Source organism: Myotis nattereri, assembly GCF_964212035.1.
Source record: "Myotis nattereri genome assembly, chromosome: 3".
Classification (NCBI taxonomy): domain Eukaryota; kingdom Metazoa; phylum Chordata; class Mammalia; order Chiroptera; family Vespertilionidae; genus Myotis; species Myotis nattereri.
In genome coordinates this window covers 47,115,753-47,138,710 of record NC_138077.1, presented here as the reverse complement: position 1 = coordinate 47,138,710, position 22,958 = coordinate 47,115,753, and the positions used below count along the sequence as shown (strand labels likewise).

At 39.6% G+C, this 22,958-nt stretch overlaps 1 protein-coding gene across 5 annotated transcripts in view; it reads right to left on the bottom strand.

Moving 5' to 3' along the window:
• Positions 1-11,009: 11,009 nt before the first annotated feature.
• Positions 11,010-22,958, bottom strand: part of LPP (LIM domain containing preferred translocation partner in lipoma) — a 654,879-nt gene continuing 642,930 nt past the window's right edge. For all 5 annotated transcript variants that reach the window (XM_081087023.1, XM_081087021.1, XM_081087025.1 and 2 more), the window contains 2 exons: positions 15,463-15,583; positions 11,010-12,870 (listed from right to left, as the gene is read on the bottom strand). In XM_081087023.1, coding sequence (XP_080943149.1) covers positions 12,742-12,870; positions 15,463-15,583 — 250 coding nt within the window. In that variant the 3' untranslated portion in view covers positions 11,010-12,741. The remainder of the gene's footprint in view (positions 12,871-15,462; positions 15,584-22,958) is intronic.

The following is a 22,958-nucleotide window of genomic DNA, read 5'->3' as shown; positions in this document are numbered from 1 at the left end:
CGTGTGCGGCTCAGGGAAAATGACTGTCCTTGGGCTCTGCATCTTCATGTGGCGTCTGCTTCATGTCACAGCGTTGCTACTTAGAAAGTTTTTCCCTTCCTTTTTTGGATGCGTATCATAATTGCACATTTTCCCACAAGAGAGAGAGAGCCCAAATCTATGACACTAATGAAAAGGTGAAGTTGCAAAAACAAAACCAAACAAAAAGTCGAAGTAAATAATTGCATAGAAGACATGGTAAAAGCTCAGTGCTACAGTCAGCTGTGAACATTTTGCATCTAAGTTTTCACTTCAGGCACATCAAATCACATGATAATCTTATTCATGTTAAAGAATCAGACAATCTAGTATTATCTTTAATTCCATTTGCTCTTTGATATGTTTCCTGAAAAAGAATGAGGGCATAATTCAGATTTTTAGGGGAAAATATTCTGACTTTGTTTAATAAGAAAATAATTTTTGGATAATTTGTTCATCAGCTTTCCCAGGAGAATAAATGGGTAGTATTAGAAAGTAGTTTAAAAATAATTTTGCAATTATTTCATAATAAACTATTGGTGAAAAGATCTTTCAAAATTTCTCTCATCAAGGATATACCTCACTTGAATTAGAGGCTGGCACCGTCTATACCAGTTTCAATTTTCTACCTTGTAGGAAGGTGGAAAGCATTTTAACTCTTTTTTTTTTTTTGGCAATTTCACCCTCAAATGTTGATGTACTTGATATTCATCTAAAAACTAAGCAGAGAATATACATAATTAGTAAAATGTAGACACTGCCCACATATCAATTTGTCTTTTACTACTTGAGAGTTAAAATATGAGGTCATTCCTATTGTTGGTATTTAAATTGTAAAACCCCTTTTCATCTCAAAATCTATGTACAAAGGAGTGAAACTCATTGGCCAATTCATCCTAACCTGGCTTTTCTATTCTACTTCTGGTTTATTATCATTATTAAGTGATCATCAACTGTTACCCAAAGAGAAAAATAAATTGGAAGAAACTAGATTCTAGTCCCCCCCCCCCCCACCCCACTGCTTTATATATACGTCCCCAAGGGGGGGGGGGGGAGAAAGGAGAAAGGTACCTAAGAAAAACTAGTTCTCCTTATTTCACATTTTCTAAACTAGTTCAGAAACAGAGTTAAATAATTTGGTGGGGAAGACATACAGGCTTAATATTTACTCTCTCTTGACAGGGGAAATGGAGTCAGGAAAGCAACTATTAATCCTATGCCTCAGTGCAAAGCAAAGCAGACACTGTACAAAGTGGCAACATAGTAATCGCCCAGGAATAGTGCCTTACCCTTTCCCAACAGATAAAAATATAAAAAGTGAATCAAGCAAGAGAGAAATACCTTAGTTTCCAGCCCCATCTCAAATTGCTTTGGAATATTTTAAGAGATAATTGGATCCATAGAAAATTTAAATAAATTTTCCTTTTCCTTGTTGGCAGCCACACACACACACACACACAAAAAAATGGGTCAGGTCTAGGAATTATTAATTTTCTGGCCTAAAAACCCAAGTGTTTGAAAATAAGATTTCTATTTTGAAGGATCAGCTTTCTTGGAAGATGTGTGTGTGTGTGTGTGTTTGTTCATGCACGAGCAAGGGTGTGTGTTTTAAAAAGAATATAATTGTATTTTTACTAAATACAGGGGACTGTAATGTGTAGAACGGAGGAAGAGCATTTTTTATTAATAATTTTCTTTACATTACAGAAAGATAAATCAGAGGCTGTGTCTCCTTTTATATTTTTAAAGGGTGTCTTTTTCATATTCACTGCCTAACTGTCCTGTTATGTCATCTAATAACATGTCACAGATTCCACCCAAGAGAGTCTCTTCTCAGGTGAACTCACCTAGATGACTCTGCAAAGTTCTCAAAATGCTTTTTCTATTAATCCACCCCTGGGTGGGGGTGCTCCGTCTACTTCACAAGAACTGTTTTCCAACCCATTAGGCACCTTCCCAAACTCTAAGTGTTGTCATCTCAGCCCAGGTTACTACTCTGTTGTCCTGGCAGGCCCCGCCTGTAGTTCCCAGGTGTGAAGAGTGGAAAGAGGTTATGTAGCTTGGCTTCGTTTATCCCTAGGAATAAGCAGACAGATGATGATGCCTGCTTGAAGGATGGCAGACTCGAGGGAGGGAAAATGTCTGGAAAGCTTATTAGACAAGACCATTTTAAAGGTTTCCTGCATTAGATTCAACTCAGATGAAAAAGAATATCTTTCAATCAGAGTCACAGATTTTAAACGAAAGCCAAACAACTCTAAGAGAGAAATGGGATGAAATAAAAACCCAAGAGCAGACATTAAAAAGCACAGCTTCCTGAGGGATGCAGATCAAGAAGGATGGCCAGTTGTTGAACTGCCATGTAGGACAGCTTCCAGAACAACACAGATGCTTCCCAGTGAGCATCCTGGAAACACAGTCCCAAGTCCCTGTGACAGCATGCACAAGTCACAAAATTACAACAGCCCTTGAAGTCCGGTCTACCCACAGCAAAGGCCAAATCTCAGGATCACCGTCAGTCCCATCGTATTTGTTCACAGACTTTTGAAGGTCATGGGTTGCTTGTCAGGTTTGGAAGTGCCTGGGAGAGAATGATATGCATTGTTTACCTTCAGCGGTTTTTCCCTCTGTGGGGCACACATTGTAGCCCACAGGAGAGACACTTGTCTTAAGGATCAAGTCGCTTGTGCACTCCCCTGAATTCTAAGCTATAGGAACTCAGCTGATGTTATGAACCTCATAGTCCCCAAGAGCTTTTCCGTTAATGTAAAGTAAACCAACCATCTCTGGGGAAATCTGTGCAGTGTGCTTGCATGCCACAGTTGTTTGTTCTTCACGGTGGCCTTTGCTCGCTGTCTCCATCACAGTCATTTCCCACAAGATGACACAGTATGCTAGCTCTAAGTGGTCTCCTACAGTGCACAAATGGATTTGCCACCTGGGAACTAAATGGTTTACGTGAATTTCCTTGGATGCCCTAGGACAGGAAGTACTTCTGCCTGTGAGAAGTATACACTGTGCCCTGGCACTTTGTGCCATGACAGTGGCCACTGAAGAGAACACCGGACTTGCAAGCCTAGAGTTCGTCCCCAAATTTGCCACTTACCAGCTGCATCGCTCTTGGCAAGTCACTGAACAATTCTGAGCCTCAGCTTTCTCTTCTAGGATAGGGCTATTAATAACCTTCCTCCCAGGGCTGTTTTATGTGCAAAAGAAGTTTGTAAGCTCTCTTAGGAATTATTATTTTAAACCTCAGAATGCCACCCCCAGGTCCTGCCCAGGAGACTGATGACAGGTTGTGCCGACAGGGCTCTCTAATTCAAAACTGGGCTGGAAGGAGCCGCAAGCCTTGTCCTCCCATAGACCGAAAAATGCTATTGGAACTAAATAGCAACCCAGGGCAATAATAAAAGAACTTATACCTTTCTACATAAAACCATAACAGAATAATCATTCTTTTGCCCAGGACTGGCTAGAAGAAATGAGGTTTTACAGAACCACTGTCTTTTGCTTTTGACTTCTCCCGTGTTAAAAGTGAAGATCACCCTGACATTTCCCAACAGTTTAAGGCCAGATACCTAGAGGGTGCTGTTCATGGGACAGTTTCTGGGCAAATCCATACAGCTATATAACAATTGACAGGAAAGTTTGTCTTTCGAAGAAAGAAGTAAAGAACACAATAAAACACTCATGACCTCTAAGCCTGACCCTCATAGCCTGATCCTTCACTATTTTTAAGAATGTTTAAATATTTTTATAAGCTTCAGCTAAGATTCAAAGCTGTTTTTTTTTAATATATTTTATTGATTTTCCACAGAGAGGAAGGGAGAGGGACAGAGAGCTAGAAACATCGATGAGAGAGAAACATCAACCAGCTGCCTCCTGCACACCTCCCACTGGGGATGTGCCCGCAACCAAGGCACATGCCCTTGACCGGAATCGAACCTGGGACCCTTCAGTCCGCAGGCGGACGCTCTATCCACTGAGCCAAACCAGTTTTGGCTCAAAGCTGTTTTTTTAAAAAAGTAATATATTGCCAAAAACAAAATATATATTTTAAATGAAAATGGAGGAAGGAAGCTACATTTTTTTAAAACTAAAGATGACTTTTGTGTGGCACCAAGAAAAAGATAAGCCGCAAAAGCTGGTTCTGTTAGAGTCAGGGGGGCACTTGGAACAAAGTGTAAAAGAGGAAATGGAGGACCCTAAGAAGTGATGAGCTCATGGACACAAGTGATGTTTAAGCAGAGCCTGTATTATCACTCAGCAATGAATATATAAGGGATTTTTAACACTAAATGGAATAGGTGGTTGTGGAGTCCTTTCTCATTGTGGACCTAAAAACCATAGGAAAATAGGGCTGCCTTGCTCAGTCTCTTGTGGGGGTCCGAAAGACAGGCATGTTTGCTGCAAGAGTGAAGTATGTAGCTATGAATCAGTTAGAATACACATTTTGTATGTTATAATTAAAGCTGTATAGCTGTAGTACATTTTGGCAACTCATCTTATCTTTCAATTATGAAGAAGTAAAACAGCAAATAAAAAATTGAATTTGGCTTCCTCTATGACCTTTCCTTCCCATTGACCCTGAATATCTGGAAGACTTTTCTCATGTCAGGGAAGTTCCAGAATCCATGATACTTAAAGCAGAGGGTCTTCTCTGAATGTAGCTTCTGCTTCTCTGTTGTTTCTGCTGCCTTAACTATTCTTCCCTCAACTCTAAATCAGTTAATGCATCAATTCAAGATCTCTTACCAGATTTTACTCCTCCATGAGCCTTACTGGGGAGAATTACTCTTCCTGACTTTATCTGACACTCTATTCTTTCCTATGGAGTATCAATGGAACCTGCTGGATCTTATTGCAGTTGTCCTGAATCAAAGTTACTTAGGGGCTAATTCTCTTACAGAGATGATTAAATTTAAGAAATGAGTAAGGACAAATGTAAAGAAAGAATATGAACTCCTAAGGATAGTTGTTAATTGCTCATGTAGGAAAGCTGCTCACTTTGTCTAAAGTGCAACATCTCTGGGTATAAACACTGGAACACAGAAGAATGGAAGTGAATCTCAAAACAAATCAGCCAGTACATCTTTATGTTGAACCTATAAAGTATCCAGGAGTCTTTTGCATATTCAGTATGGAAACACCTTATTTTTGAGAAGACAGGAAAAAAAGGAAAGGGTTGAAGAGACTTAATGAATATTTACCAAGTAGCTTGCTTCTTGTTTTCAGAATGGCTTTGATTTTGGCAACATCAAAAACCAGTACAATATATCAAGTTTTGTACATGGGAGCTCTATCTGATCTAGCACTCTCTCCTGGATTTGAGACCTCGGAAGAAATTTCTACATTGAGAATCAGTTTTCTTTCAGTGATTCAAATTCCATTTACTTTCAACTCTGAAGAAAGTATTTTCACCTAGCTTGAACCAAACTGATTGCTATGTTTCACTGGATATATTAAAAGAAAGTAAGAAATATCTTTTGGTCCAACTGTTCAGAGGAAAAGCAGAAAGGTAATTGGCCTTGACATCATGTCAATAAATGTGAGAAAATTGTAAGTTATTGATATCTGACCTACAGACAAAGATTTAGAGATTAAACTTGTTTTGCATCGCCCCAGAGCCAGATTTTTGTTCAACATAAGGGAGAACTTTTGTAGAAAAGAGTGACCCTAAAGGTAGAATGGACTGCTGTGGGTAGTCTAAGAAGACGTGGGATGTGACATATCAGGGAAAAACAAAACAAAAAAACAACAGAGGAAATTTAAATACTTAAAGGGTCATGATTCTTAAGAGAATGTTGGTCTTAAGAGTCTAGGAACAACACTGGCATTTGGCATCAGCTATAGCCCTCTGCACTGGTGTAGGATGCAAGATGGCATAGTGACACCAGTCTCATTCTTGGTAGATCATTCTACTCCTGGGGTTGAGAACTGAATTAGAAGCTAAGTCCTGTGCCAATTTGATTGAAAGCATTTGTGGATCCTGAATAAGGCCTCCATTTGGGTATATTAGATAATGTCTATCAGATAAAATGAAGTTGTCTCTTGCCCCTAAATGGATGGGAACCTTGGAAAAGTTAATAAAGACATACAGTAGGGGAATCTAATGCAAGCATCTTAAAGTTTTCCAGAGGAATTAGTATAGGGTTTCCTCCTCTCTAGTGTACGTTTTCACTTGTAAATATGAATTTTTATTTATAACAAAGAATGGAAATAGATATATTTATTATTGTGGTTAGAGAGTGCTGTACAGTAAATAATTAGAAACAAAGAGCAAAGAGTTTAGTAATTTCTTATAACTTCAAAGGGGGCGGGGTGTCACTGAGTTTAGTAAAAATGCATATTCTATACAACTTTCCCCAAAATAAGCTACCTGCATGTTGGATAATTACAATCAAGTCACAAATTTTTTGGCACAAGGGGCAGGAAAGTATAATAGAGAAAGGAATAAGTGTCCCTCCTTTCTCTATTGAAGGGAAATATGCTATTTTATATTTAGTTTTCTGTGTTTACAACTAAAAAGAAAACAACTGTGAATCAATTATAGTATAGTTGTTAGGCAAGACATTACAGAAAGTAGATGATATGAACAAGAGAACCACAGAAAAAATCCTACTTACTGTGCTCACTAGGTAAGTACATTGGAAAGGGATAAAACATTGTGTGAATGCGGAAACCTCTTCCTGCAGAGATGCTCAGCATATAGAGCAGTTTGCCAAAGAATATGTCAGAATATGCACCACCAGCTCTCAGAAAGAGGTGAGCTATGCCCTCCTCCCAGAGGGGACGAGAGGTCATGCAGGATACATTTCTGGTGTAGTGATGGCCATGCCATGGGACCCAGCAGCAGCTCTCATTTTACTCTCTTCTGATAGGGGAAAACATATATTAGTAGTCATTGTAATTTTTAAAAACCTCATTAACTTGAAAACATACGTATTTTACCTTCTTAAACAACTGTGATTGCTGATCCCTAAAACAAGTTATAAAAATTCTCAGAATTACACTATGTAAGAACTGTGTTGCCATAGTTTTAATTGTAGACTACCTCTGCTCTCAAATCCCTCCTTCTCCTCCTGAATCCTTCTTTTCTTGGAAATAGGTTAAACAAAACCAAAACCAAAACAACAAAAAAATTTTAACTAGCAACATATACTCACTGGGACTTCTCATTATTTCTTGGCAATTTCATTTATATATTGAATTAAGTATGCATTATGTTTTACTTTCCTCATAGGTGACCCTCCCCAAAAAGAAAATCAATGCCAACCTTGTGAAAACATGTAGAAAATGGGAGTGAGGATAAAAACAAAAATTGGAAACATAGTCCTAGAATTATAAGCTTTTTTTTTTTTTTCACACACACAAACAAAAGGATAAGAGGACATACTTTTTTAACAAAATACTTCAATGTGAGACACAGATTGTTCTCAGATTGCTTTTATCAACAGACTAAAGGCCAGTAATATGTGTTCTAGGAACAACTCTGGTGCTGACCTACCCTAAGTAAAATATTGTGATTCAACTATTAAGATTAAATATCATTGTCAGGGGCAAAATGCTGATATGTATAAAAATTCCTGAAGGATAATAGTTTTTCCTTGCCTTAAGAAAAATTATCAAGTTTCAGTGGAATAAAATAACATGCCACCACTATAAATATCATTGTTATGTTGGTCAAAAATGCTTTGGATTAAAACAAAAGAATCTTAAGCTAGTCTTAGAATGATTACTTTGCATTTACCTGAGAAAAGGCCAGTCATAAATGAATTTACCAAGAATTCTATGATGTGAGTCCTTGATGAAAGCTCATTAAAATAAAAATCAAAGACTCTATTATCTCATTTTACAAATAAACACAATCTGGAAATATATGCCCCTTTAAAGAAAGGGTTTATGGATGCTACATATATTTTGTGGTAGCCCTTTTCCCTTATTATGATCATAATATCATAAGGACTATAATGCATTGATTTATTTATGAGAATCCCAAGCAGGATAGCATTAATAGGCAGGAGAGAGAGGAGAGAGGCAAGATGGTAAGAGAAGAAGGAGAGAAGAAAAAAGGAGAGAGGAAAAGAAGGAACAATTCACTAAGTTGCAGTTTTAATCAGATCATCTTTTAAAGGTTTGAAATTATATGCTAACCAAGCAACAGCCTCATGAGAACACTTTCATTATAGTTATCTGTGAAGTAAATAACTTAACCTGAAATGTTCATGGTTGCACTGTAATAACTCAGAACAAGGATTCTCAACTTGTGCTGTCCACTATTAAATTAAAAAACACACAAACAAACAACAACAAAAAACGATGGCAACTTAAAAAAATAGATATGCTGAATGGCTGTTAAAGGTCTAAGGTGAAGTCTTGTCTTCATTATCTGACTAAAACCAGAGTAAGACCAAACATAATCACTAACAACATCCAATATATCACCTTGTGGCCATTAAGAATGTTTCCCCAATTTAGGAATCCATAAGGTACTTCCAAGACATAAAAGAGAAAAGAAATACTACTAGCATAGTTTAAGATGAAGAGTTCAGACCTCTCTGGATTTTGTTGGACATTTTTGATGAAGATATCTCTGAGATTTAGGGGTCAATATTTATGTTATAGATGCTTCAGTGGAGTATTCCTATGTAGTGTAAAGATTCTTTAAAAATAAGGCACACATAGATGCTGTTCACTGATTGTCTCCCACGAAAGTGCACCAAAAGAGCAATCTCAGGAAAGGGACTCGAGGAACATTTCGCAGAGGTATATCTTTTTCAGCCTACTGGTTTTCTACAGATGGCTAAAGCAGGGTACGGAACATGCTGTCATATTTCATAACACACATGTACTGTAGCTCGAGGCAACAGATGGACAATCGCTTGTTTAAACTACAAATGTGAAATACTAAGGTAGTATAGCAATATTTCTAGAAATGTATATGGAAAAAAAGCCTTTCCAAGCCAAGAGGACTGGCGAGAGGCTGTGAGGTTACACCAGTGTTTCCCTGATTTTCCTAGCAGCTGCCAGCATTTCCCCAACACCCTTCAGAACTTGATAACAGAGGGATCAGGGGGCCACAGACACAGATTTGACAAGAGTAGCCCAAACCATATCACATAGAAATAACACTGTTATTCCTGGCTGGTTCACATTAACAGGATTTTTACTAACGAGGAAAACTGTGGGAAAGTTGTGTTTTCAGAGCCCTTGCTATGTTCCACAAAACCCTCTACTACAGCCCTATGGTAGAAGTGCTCTCTTTCTTTCTCTGGACCAAGATAAAAATACTTGTTTAAACATAGTTAGCGTTCTATATACTTTAAGCATCACCGTAAGCGTCTCTGAAGGATCTTTCATAGTGAGAACACAGTTACAGTGTTGATAACTCCACTGCATTAATCAGCATATCCACAATGCAGTAATTTTGATCAGGGAAGTTGCTCCAACAGAAACAATTTGTTAATGAGAAGAAAAAGAACCCACATCTTTGAGCTGCAGAGATTTCCAGCATCTCAAAGCCTTATTGCTTTATGCTGGAACAATGACTTCTTTTTACATTTTAAAGGCAATTTTGTTTGCATATGGTACTTCCACATTGAGTCAGCAGGAGCTGGAAATCAAGGCAATGAAGAAATCTGGGTTTAAAATGATGTGCACAGCCCATGACAGAGTGGGTTTTTTCCCTTCTCCCATGTCTCCCATGTTACATAGAATTACCAAATATTTGTGTTCTTGACAATTTTTTAAAACCAGGATATTTTTACCAACTTTCTCTTATAGACTCCATGGTATTTTTCTATTATTTTGAATTTAAATGCCAACAATTAAGACAATATATCAAAAGACAATAGAACTATAATCATTAAGGTAATATGATCTTTAAATCTCTGTGATAGGCAACATTTCATGTAACTAAAACAGTAAGGAGTGATTTGACATTGTTTGACATTAAACTGAAAGATTAATAGAAAATATAAGAAAGCAATATAGATCATATATTTAAGAAATCCTGGAATAAAATATTGTAGGATCCTTTCCTTATTATACCTTGTGAAAGAAAAAGAAATCTAAATATTTCTGCTTAAGTATGTGTGCACATTCATTATTATATAAAAGTATAATAAGTCTATATTAAAAAAGATTTACTTTTTAAAAATCTTTGGTAAAGATACTCTGAGGTTATGTGATAAAAACACACTATAAAGATTGCAAGCAAGCAGTATCCTGTCACAGCCACAGTGATGGGTCTGTGACAGTATTTTCTTCTAACTTTTTTTCTTTGTTGCTTGTAAACATTCAGTTACATAAGGACTTCAATGTAACAAACAAGTAGAATGTTATTGCAATTCATAGTATAAATATTTCATAAATTCTTCCTTTTTTGGCAAAATGTATAATAACATGACCACTATTCAAGAGATAAAATCCATTTCTTAATAAATTGGGCTCTTTGCTTTGGGCCTAAAGACAGTTTTTCCCAAGCATATCGTAGAAAACAAAGTTACTGAAGCAATTCAAACAGATTATATTATCACCCCGATTGTCTAACAGTCAGTGCTCTTTGAGGTCAGCAGCATGGTCTGGGCTTTCATTTGGAAGACAGAAATTCAGAGATACAATCGCTATTGTCTCCATGCTACTCAAAGTGAATCCCATTGTAGTTCACATTATGAGAAATTTAAGATCAAAGATAAGAGCAGTAAGGTAAGGAGAGGACAGTGGTCAAAAACAACTTTAAAAAGATATAATGTTGGAGGTTCTAAAACAAAACTGTTTGGTGACCAAAGCAAATGAGCCAAAAATCAACTTGGATGAACTATAGTGACCATAGGCTTAAGAATTTCTTATTGAAAAAAAAAAGAAAAGAAAGAAAAAAAGAACCATTTTTTATGATTATTCTTACTAGAGTAAAATATATTTAATTGGAATTCCTGAGGCATGGGTTGCGATTTAAAACATGCAGAATTTTTTTTTTTTTCATTTCTGTTCTACGTGTTCAAAAAAAAAAAAAAATCAGACTGAAAAACCAACTCTGTTACTTTAAAATCATGAAAAATCTATTTGTGGAATCAGGGAAGGGTACACAGGGGAATGTAACTATATTTGTTATATTTGATTTCTTAAACTGGGTGTTACATATACAGGAACTCATTATATTATTATTTATACTTTTGTGTATATTTAAAATACTTCATAATTTAAAAGTATATAGTTGTGGAAGATTTGAAGAAAGGTTTAAGAAATCTCAATCCAAAATATTAATCAGTTTTAAAGACGGCAACCTGCCGTTATTAAGATAGGTGTCTCTTCATGAAAGAAACAAGTTAGAACCTAATGAAGTATGGTTCCACAGTCAGCAAGCAAGCATTTCCCTGCCCGGCAGAGTTTGAATAAAGATTCCAGGCAGAGACTCTGCATATTTTTAGCACAGAAAGGCAACTATGTTTTTTCAGTGATTGTCTTTGAAAGTGTGGTGAAATGTCACATCAAAAGTCTCCTATGATATGTAATTTCAGTTGCAGAAGGATTAAGAGAATAATGAAACTGTGGTTTCACACTCTTCAAGTTTTCCTGTCTTTTTAAAGTAAACTAGACAAAACTACACAATTTTATTTTGTGTGCCCTGATTAGCAATTACCAGGCAAAAGGACCTGGGCCTGGGGAGCAGGGAATTGAACAGCTCTTTAAAGCTATCTTTCACTAGAGAAAAAAAATCAATTTTGGTCGTCATGTTTGAATATTAGAAAAAAAATCAAGATTTCTGATATGAAAAGTAGGACAGTACAGAAAATGCTATATTCTAGAGACAAACAAGTTTGTCTGTAATGTGTCTAGGCGGCAAAGGGGAATCTTCAGATGATATTGTGGGCTAATAATGGGCTTTTCAAACTTAACCCCAAATGTTTTTTCCCAGCATATTCTACCTGTAATTTCTTTAGAAAAACATTGAAGTTTGGACCTCTTTTACTAATACCTGTTTTCAAATCAACCCTGACAACTGGTCAATATAAATTTGGATTTGGACGGTTACAAATGTGGGCTTCTTTTAACCTATCTAATTTACAGCTTAAATTCTTTATAGTCTAACATATAAGTTGTATATTTCCCTCCCTCCCCTGCCAAGGGACATGACCGTTTAGAGCAACAGAAAGATATGCTTTTCGATACACAAAGAGAACAACTATAATTTATGATCAGAGGCAACGTGGACATGATAAGATGGAGAGACTTCAAGCCTAAAAGCACCTGTGAGTGGGCAGACTCACCCAGGAAAATCTGTGTGACAGCAAATACCACACTAAAAAAAGCCATTCAACCAGATGAAAAGTGAGACAAACAGAGGGATTAAAGTGTACAGGAATGCAGAAGTGAATGGGATGGAGCATAATCCGTGCAAAAATGTGGAAGTCCTTGGGAACAAAGGCCCATCAAGGTCCTACATAACTAAATGTGAAATGTGTAGTTGGTAAGAACATTTAAAAAAAAAAATCTTATAATCTATGTGTTTCTACAGAAAGGTTCCTACTACATGAAGAACAGAGACCATCCTATAGCTTGAATGCCTTTCTTCTATTTTCCTATTGCTTTTCTTAGCCTCCTTCTTCTTCTTCTTCTTCTTCTTCTTCTTCTTCTTCTTCTTCTTCTTCTTCTTCTTCTTCTTCTTCTAGTGTTTTATTCTTCTCAATACCACCAACTAACCAGCTGAACAGGCCACTGAACTTAAAGGTCGGTGCTAGCCTTGGCGGTCAACACTCTGATGCGGGCAGAGTTGCAGGTCTTGCAGAGGATGTGTCCATCCAAAGGGTAGCAGCCTTGGTTATCTCCTTCAGACAGGAGGCCACCACAATCCTAGGGAAATAAAGACAGTTGGAAATGATGCACGTGAACGTGAAAATGACATATGTGAAGATCAAGTTCTTTAGCTTACCATTCAAGGCCTCAAGAATGTGGCCACTTTTCTTCCCACTTCGCATACCACCAGGCCCCTCCAATCCATCCCCAGTATACAACACAGTATGTCTTAAATAAAATTGAATTAGATATTAAAGATATATAGTAAAATAACTCTCCTAAGGCCAGTTAATAGGAAATACAGGTTCAGGAAGAGAAGGATCCAAACTTATGAGATCTCAAATGGTAGCTTTGTTCCCTAACCCAAATGACAAAACAAGCACAAGAGAAAATAAAACAGATCCCTAACCACTAATTCATTGTTAACCTTTATCATCAGTGGGGGATAAGAAAATGTTTAAAAATCATTTTCTGAATGTACTGCCCTTTGGAGACCTGGATTCTAGGGGAAAGCCTTGCTCCTTTTTTCTCTATAAATGACATGTCCCTTGGGCAAGAAGCCTTCATTGTCACTTCCAGCCTGGATCACAGCTGCTATATATCCTATCTAATAAAAGAGAAACATGGTAATTAGCATATGTCTGCTACCTGTCCCATTGGCTAATCAGGGCGATATGCAAATTAACTGCCAGCCAAGATGGCGGCCAGCAGCCAGGCAGATTGAAACTAATATGAGGCTTGCTTGCTTCAGTGACAGAGGAAACCAACGTTCCCTGCCTGCCTTACTGGCCTCTGAGCTTGCAGTTTGAAACATAGTTACAAATATAGAAGCTAAACAAAACCCCAGAAACCTGCTTTCAGCGAGCCGGGATCTCAGAGCTGGAGTTGATACAGTGTTTCGATTATAGAACACAACCAAACCAGATATCTGCTTTCAGCAACAGAGGCCTCAGAGCTGGAGTCAGAGCTAAATCTGGCCCAGAATAAAAAAAAAAACAAAAACAAAAAACAAAAAAAAACAAACAAGAAAAACAGGAGCAGTTGGGAGCTTCAGTCACCCGCCAGCCTGAAAACAGCCCTCAGCCCCTCACCCAGACTGGCCAGGCACCCCAGTGGGGACCCCCACCCTGAAGGGTGTGTGACAAGCTGCAAACAGCCATCATCCCCTCAGGCTGGCCAGGCACCCCAGTGGGGACCCCCACCCTGATCCAGGACACCCTTCAGGGCAAACCAGCCGGCCCCCACCCATGCACCAGGCCTCTATCCTATATAGTAAAAGGGTAATATGCCTCCCAGCACCAGGATCAGCAGAGCCACGAGGCCTCCTGGCACCGGGATCAGCGTGACAAGGGGCAGCGCCCAAACCCCCTGATTGCCCTGCGGCTCTGTGTGTGTGACAGGGGGCGGGGCCACAACCTCCCTATCTGCCCTGCTCTGTTCGTGACAGGGGAATGCGCCCCAACGCCCTGATCAACCCTGCTCTGTGCCTGATAGGGGGGAGTTCCTTAACCTCCTGATTGCCCTGCGGCTCTGTGTGTGATAGCGTGTGGCGCCCCAACCCTCTGATCGGCCCTGCTCTGTGTGTGACAGGCAGGGTGCGGTGCCCCAACCCTCCCCCACGGGCCCTGCTCTGTGTGTGACAGGGTAGAGCCATAACCTCCCCATCGACCCTGCCCTGAGTGTGAGAGTGGCAGCGCCCCAACTCCCCTATCGGCCCTACTCTGTGAGTGACAGGGGGGAGCTCCCAAACCTCCTGATTGACCCTACTCTGTGTGTGACAGGGTATGGAGCCCCAACCCCCCTGATGGGCCCTGCTCTGTGCGTGACAGGGGGCGGCGCCCCAACTCCCCAATCGGCCCTGCTCTGAGCCGACCAGGGGCTGCACCTAGGATTGGGCCTGCCCTCTGCCACCCAGGAGCAGGCCTAAGCCAGCAGGTCATTATCTCCTGAGGGGTCCCAGACTGCGAGAGGGCACAGGCTGGGCTGAGGGACCCCCCCCCCCCCCACCCCAGAGTGCACAAATTTTTGTGCACCGGGCCTCTAGTATATATATATATAGATATATATATATATATATATATATATATATATTCCTGTGGCACTTTGTGCATAAATCTTCTGTAGCTCTTAGCAGTCACCTGACCTGTGGTATAAAGTGCTCAGTCAGTTCTGGCTAACTTAATGAATCTCCATGACTTTGAACATGAAGTTCCAACCCCTCTTAAAGGAATAAATTTTTATCCTCCTCCATGGGGGACAATGGTGTCTCTGCCTCACAGGAATATCAGAGCCCAAGTGAAAGATTCAATATAGTAACAACAGCAACAGCAATAACTTTTCCTACTCACTTAGCACTTTGTGTTTGACAGTCTTCTTGAACATGCAATTTTGCATTTTAGTCACACAGCCATGTTTGGGGAAGATAAGAACGAGTCCTTTTAATAGGTGTGGAAATAGAGAAAGAGAGAGGTAAAGTGACTTTTCCAACATCACTAGCATTAAGTGCCCGTGTCAGATCTACAACCCAAGTCCTTTGAAGACAGGCACTCGGGCTGTCCCAGATCGAATAATTGCTATGTTTATGAAAACCTGGCTCTAGTGGGCCTTTCAACGCCTGCCTTGTAAGATTTGAGGGTGCAGACCACAGACCTCACACCGGTAGCAGTGAACATGGAAATCACGATCCAGAGCCACAATTCGGACAGTCTCCTCCTGGCCGGGGGCTGGCATGATAGGCTCCTTGCACACAGAACATCGAGGGGCAAATTTCCTGAAAACAAAGAGATAATTCTGCTTAGGTACTGAGCATAGACAATGACAAAGAGGTAAAACACAAAGATTAAAATAAAAGAATGAAAGGTGTAAATTGAGAGGACATCTGATCTACCATTCTGTGACCTCAAGTCATTTTCCTTCTTTGGTTCTGCTTCCTCAACTCTAAAATAAAGGGCTTAGACTTACTGACTGTTGAGGTCCTTGTAGATCATAAATATTATGATATTGGGTGATGTGGGGGAGTGAGAGTGTGAATTGCTTTTGCATGAGAGCACCTGGGAGCTACTGGCCATTTGGTATGTGGCATGGAATTCACTTGTGAACAGATTCCAAACACACACCCTGGGTTTGGGCAAGATCACCTGAGGGGAAAACATAAGTCCTGGGGGTCCCTACTTGTCTCTGCTATTTGATTCTAGAGTTTTGCATGTGTTCCCCAGACCTGACCAAAGTGTTCTGAGCTTGATAACTTTGCCTCCTTCCCAGTTATCAGAGCCTCTTCTTTGAAATGTGTCTTGAATTCTAGGAATTAAATCTCAAATGACTATTTTTCAAAATAACAGAGGTTAGTGAGTTTAAATACGCTTTACACCAAACTTACTATGGCCAAGTCTTCATTTCTTACATTTTGCTTATGTTAAACTTTTGTTCAAAAAACAAGAAAGTTATTAAGAAGAATCAGTCCTCTATTCTTAGCCTCTGGGTTGGTCTAGATCAGTGATGGCGAACCTTTTGAGCTCGGCATGTCAGCATTTTGAAAAACCCTAACTTAACTCTGGTGCCGTGTCACATATAGAAATTTTTTGATATTTGCAACCATAGTAAAACAAAGACTTATATTTTTGATATTTATTTTATATATTTAAATGCCATTTAACAAAGAAAAAATCAACCAAAAAAAATGAGTTCACGTGTCACCTCTGACATGCGTATCATAGGTTCACCATCACTGGTCTAGATGGTAATCTTCAGATGTCCAGTGATCTGGACAATGAAACAATTTCTTCTCAAAGTCACTTAACAGAATGATGTATGGACAGGCATTGATGTACAATGACCTGATGTGGGTCCAGGTATTCATGCAGGACTGGAAAGTTCAAAAGTTTAAGTTTCCAGAATCAGTTTAAAAAGTATAGAGTTGCCCTAGCTGATTTGGCTCTGTGGATAGAGCATCAGCCTGTGGACTGAAAGGTCCCAGGTTCGATTCCCGTCAAGGGCACATGACCGGCTTGCGGCTTGGTCTCCAGTGGGGGGCAAGCAGGAGGCAGCCAGTCCGTGATTCTCTCTCATCATTGATGTTTCTAAAGGGTGTCCCAAAATTCACGCAAGAAGTAATTTTGATAGAAAACACAGGTTTATAATGAAAAATTGTAAATGTTTTATTGATAAAGTTATACAGTATAGGGTTATGTATGGAATCGCATATCGGGCAAACGGCCTCCACGGCTTTGCTGGCACATACGCATTCTTTTGTTGAAATTTTCCATGACTGTTTTGCATAAATGTGGCTGAATTTCGTTGATACAACGCTCAATTTCCTCCTTCAAGGTGTAGGTGGTCGTGGGCTTATTGGCATAAACCTTAGACTTCAAAAAACCCCAAAGAAAAAAGCCCAATGGTGTTAAATCGCATGATCTGGGCAGCCAATTCTGATCACCAAAATGGGAAATTACATGACCAGGAAATGACTCATGCAGTAATTTAATTGTTTCTCTGGCTGTATGGCATGTGGCACCGTCTTGTTGAAACCACATGTCATCCACATCCATATCTTGCAATTTAGGCACAAAAAACTGGATTATCATGTTGCAATAGTGAGCATCATTAACTGTTATTGCCTGAGCAGCCGCATTTTCAAAGAAAAATAGTCCAATGATGCCTCTAGCCCAAAATCCGCACCAAAGAGTGACATGTTGTGGATGCATTTGTTTCTCAACAATGGCTCATGGATTTTCTGAACCCCAAATGTGACAATTTTGTCAATTAACCAAGCCATCAAGATGGAAATGAGCCTCATCAAAATTCAGCCATATTTATGCAAAATGGTCATGGAAAATTTCAACAAAAGAGTGCGTATGTGCCAACAAAGCTGTGGAGGCCATTTACCTGATATGCTATTACATACATAACCCTATACTGTATACTTTATGAATCAATAAAAAAGTTACAATTTTTAATTATAAACCTGTGTTTTCTATCAAAATTATTTCTTGCATGAATTTTGGGACACCCTTTATCTCCCTCTCCCTTTCCCTCTGAAATCAATCCTATACAATAAAAGGGTAATATGCAAATTGACCCTAACAGCAGAACGACTGGGAATGACTGTTAACTATGACACACACTGACCACCAGGGTGCAGATGCTCAATGCAGGAGCTGCCCCCTGGTGGTCAGTGCGCTCCCACAGGGGAGCTCTACTCAGCCACAAGCCAGGCTGACAGCTGCCAGCACAGTGGTGGTGGTGGGAACCTCTCACACCTCCTTTGCAGCTCTAAGGATGTCCAACTACAGCTTAGGCCTGCTCCCTGCTGGCAAGTGGACATCCCTAGAGGGCTGCCGGGATGCCAGAGGGATGTCTGGCTGCCAGCTTAGGCCTGATCCCTCAGGTAGCAGGCCTAAAGCAGGTGGACATCCCCCAAGGGGTCCCAGACTGCGAGAGGGCACAGGCTGGGCTGAGGGACTCCACCGAGTGCACACATTTTTGTGCACTGGGCCTTAGTAAAATTATATTAAAAAAGAAAAAAGAAAAACAAGAAAGTTAAAGATTTGTTAAGTTTTGTTATTCTATAATGGATTTTAGCACTTCGAAGGGTAAGTGTACATGAACACAGAAGCACTTACACCTACATACACATATATGTACAATTTTGAGGTTAACTGTTGGTGAGGAATTTTAATATTTCTTAATATTGCTTACTATGACCAATAGCCCTAAGAATATTTTTTTTTCTCATGACAGATTAATAAGAGGCAAATATCAGCCATATATCCATCTGTATCTGGCATTTAGGGGTGGCATTTGTGAAGGCATGAAATGAGACATGCTTTGAAATAGGTATGAATAAGAAGTGAAAAGATAAAAAAAGAAAAACACTGTGCAACTTTCTTTACTTGTGGTAATGGTTTTAACATTGATGATGTTAAAATTTACTTATTTGAAAAAATGATAGTAATCTATATTTTGCAGAGCACGTTATGGTTGTCGAAGCATATTTACGTATATATACTCTATATGTACATATTAATTTTCCTGGCAGCACCCATAAGGCAATCTGCATGGCTGAAATCTAAAAGACATATAAATTAAGCAGCAGATAAATTGATTGCTATGAAAGAATACTTAAAAGGATCATGGTACAACTGCAGCTGTAATCAGGGTTGTTATAATTGGTATTTTACACAAGAAGTTTATACTCAGAGGCAAAAAAAAATGCTTTGGACTATCTGGTTATTTTTGAATTTGGGTCACCAGTAGCGAAATGAGAAGGCTTCTAGAATCAAATGCAAAATTTCATTTCCCCAACCCATTTGACCATAAATTCTGTAAGGCCAGAAGTATGTCTTGCCCATCACTGTATCTAGGAGCTTTACCCAATTTCCCCCAGTGGGGTTACTTACTCCTCTAGGATATCTCATTGCATATGCTTATTATAGTAGGAATCATTTGCATATCCTTGGGGACCACTAAATTGTGACCCTCCATAAGACAGGTTGTCTGAGTCCCCCACGACAACCATTGTGACTGGTGCAGAGCAGAAATTCAGGCTATATCCAATGAAATGAAATAGCTGCATTATTTCTCCATAAAAAATATGTTACATGGGCCTTTATGTTCAATCTCAAGGTCCTTCCTTTTTGGAAAAGCATAAACTGTATTCTTACTGAGTAATGATTTCTTCCTACCAATTGGCCTCATTTCCATGAAGAGAAGAAGTAAAGGCAAGAGGCAGGAAGTGGTTTCTGCAGCCCCCACTCTGTTCATTGGCCAGCGTTTCAAGGACTGTTCTAAATCCCAGGTGGTCTATTTCAAGGTTCAGCTCACTGAGCAGACAATGATAATAAAAAAATATAAATTTGATAACACTTTTGATGGTTAAAATAGCTACCATTTATTGAGTGCTTATTATGTGCGAAGCCCTGTTAAGCACTTGACCTTGTTTTCTACTGACAGCAATGTTATGAGGAACTACTTTTATCATTTCTACTTTACAGCCTCCGGAGCCAAGGCTCAGGGAGGGATGGTCTTAATCATCTTGTGTCCTGGCACATTTCTGGCAATCCACAAATGGGTGCTCAGGAAACAAACAAATGGCTCAGTGTAATATGCATGATAAGAAAGCGCAGATTGTGGAATAAAGGCTCAATACAATGAAAGGGTCAGTTAAAGAAGCCTGCTTTTCTGGGCTCACTGTGCTAGCATTGGGAGTACAGGAATAAACTGGGACTGCAGAAATCAGACTGGTGAGGGAGTTCTATCTATTTCTACTTGTTCTATTAATATATATATATATATCCTATTATAGTGAAAAAATCATTTATGGTGATTACTTATGAAAGTTTATAGATGTGTATGTCCATGCATGTGTATTTTTATCACTAGTCAGACTATGTTGAATGTTATCTATAGCTAGTAAAGGATACAAAGTGAAATATGGGGATGGGGAGGGATTGAGAGCAGAGAAAGCTTCTTAGGGAAATGACAAGTTGTGCCATGAAAGATGGCCATTTAGGTGAAATGGGAAAGTGTGTGTGTGTGTGTGTGTGTGTGTGTGTGTGTGTGTGTGTGTGTGTTGGGGATGAGGTACAGTCAGTCTCCCTGGAACTGCATTTGAGCAATCCTCCAAAATGACATATGGGAAAGAGTTTCTATCTAATAGGCTGGAGGACTTGAGCCAAACCTGACTGCAGGTGATTATGTAGGGGATGTCCCATTAACATGGCCTCAGTATTTCACAGGCTTTTACTCAAAGTGCAATCCAAGACCACCTGGATGATTTTCAGAAATGCAGAACCTTAGGGCCCACCCCCAACCTACTCAATTAGAGCCTGCAGCTAATAAGGTCCCTGAGCACCTGGAAGTTTGGGAAGCACTGGTTGTAAGCAGGCAAGATAAATTCTTTCTCATGGGCTTCCTGTATCTCACGGTATCCCCATCCCCAAGCTACAGCCAAGCAAGTCTTCCTTGAATGTAGAGAAGCCTTTCCTAACTCCATACCCTCATTTATTGCCTGGGCTGTCCCTTCTGCTAGGAATCTCCTAGCTTCCAATTAAAAACACTCTTGAAATGTTGCTTCCAGAAGTTGCTCAGAGCCCAGGGCCAATGAATCTCTTCTGACTCTGGCTCAAGCTTTTGCCCATGCCTATCTCCTGGCTGTGAGCCCTTCCAGCCCGATATCACACATATTCTGTTCCCTCCTCCTGACGAGCTCCATGCTGACAAGAGGCTTTTCTCTATGTATCTGTGCATTTTCAACATGGGCAATTTCTCTCCTTGAGCAATTAGTACAGGAATGAACACACAGAAACCTCTGTGTTTACATTTACATTGAATTAAAATACATTTCCTAAAACCTCACAAAGAGAGACCTATTTAGAATGACCAAGAAAAAGCATCCCCTCCCCCGCTCCCCGCCAACTATTTGCAGAAGAAGTCTGCACTGCCCTTAAACTACCCTCTACTTAGCCTTGCTGTGCCCTCGCGCCCCCCCCCCCCCCGCCCCCATTTCACGGGTTTGATTTTTTTTTTTTTTTGGTATATGATTTTATTGATTTTAAGAGAGAGGAAGGGAGAGGCAAGAGAGAGAGAGATAGAAACACCCATGAGAGAGAAACATGGATCAGCTTCCTCCTGCATGCCCCCTATGGGAGGTTGAGCCCACAACCCAGGTATGTGTTCTGGCTAGGAATGGAACCAGTGACCTCTTGGTGCCTAATTCAACACTCAAATACTGAGCCACACAGGCTGGGTGGGGTTGGACTTGTTAGCTGTCTTGTGTTCTAGTATTTTCAAGGCTCAGAAACAGAGTTCTGTAAAATTTTCTCATATTTTTCTTTGAGAAATGGGGAAAAATAAAAAAGAAGCTTTACCCCCCCTAAATCCTTGCTAATCATACAGACAACCTATTTTTTAAAAATAATTTGTGTTTTAACATACCACTGAATTAGTGGTGGTGGCAGGGAGACAGTTGGGGGCTTGAAATTTTTTTTTTTTTTTTTTAGTTGCTCAAGTCTGTTTTTCTGGGGCATTCAGACTCACACACTTATGTCACCAGTTGCAAGTCTCTAATTATGCTCCCCACTTCCCAAAATGAAAGATAAATGCATAGATACAAACTTCCATTTGTCAGAATTGATTTCCTGTGTAATCGAGGGTGTAATCTATCATTCTTTTTCGAAACATGTGTGCTCTGATTATATCTACCACTCTTTCTTGGATTAGGGTAAGTCTAAGAAGGAAGAAAAGCAGTGACAGAAACATACTCCCCATTGGTATCTTTTCAGTTCCCTTAAATAGATGCAGGTTTTTGTTGTTTTTTTTCATGTGTAATTACAAGCTAAAAATATCAATAATGTGAAGTACAATTTATGCTGTGAATGCCCTTTCAAAGTGAGGCCTTCCTTGTCTAATTCAGGTGGAGAATTTCTGCTTTATTTTTTTATTTATTTATTCAGTCTCACGTCTTTTGGTGAGGTTTTCACTTTCTTTGCTACTTGGAAAGTGGTCAGGAAATTCATTTTTAAACTATGAGTCTCAGGTCCCCCAACTGCTTGTGGCAAAAACCTTCTGGTTGTTGACAATCAACAGAGCGGTGAAAATGAACCCACAAGACTGCACATCTGGAGGCCCTAGAACGGATAGCCACACTGGTGAGCCATACATACCTCATCTCGTTCAGAGCCTCAGACTGCCTGCCTGGAAAGCCACCGCCCCACAAACATAGTCCAGAAGGGCTCTGCGTCTACTGTCTACAAATCATATCTAAGCTTTCATATGGTTCCTAAAAATATGTTAACAAATGTGACCAGCCAACGACCCAACTAACAAAGTGGTGAAATAAAAATAAGCAAAACCTAAAACCATAGAACTTTCATGAAAATCCAAGCTATCATAGAGGAAAGAGGGACCTGCAATGAAAGAATTGCGGAAGTGGGGACATATTTTTCCAGGCCCATGAGTAATTGATCTTGACCTTCAGGCTCTACTTTCTAATCCTCCTCAAAAGACTGCACAGTACTGCATTCATTAGAAAATATCATGGGAAAGAGAAGGCCTGGGTGGGAGAAGAGGAGAGGGGAGGGTATGGATGTGTTGATGGTAGCGTTAAGCTGCCTCTATGTATGTGAGAGGCTTTCATTAGTAGGGACAGA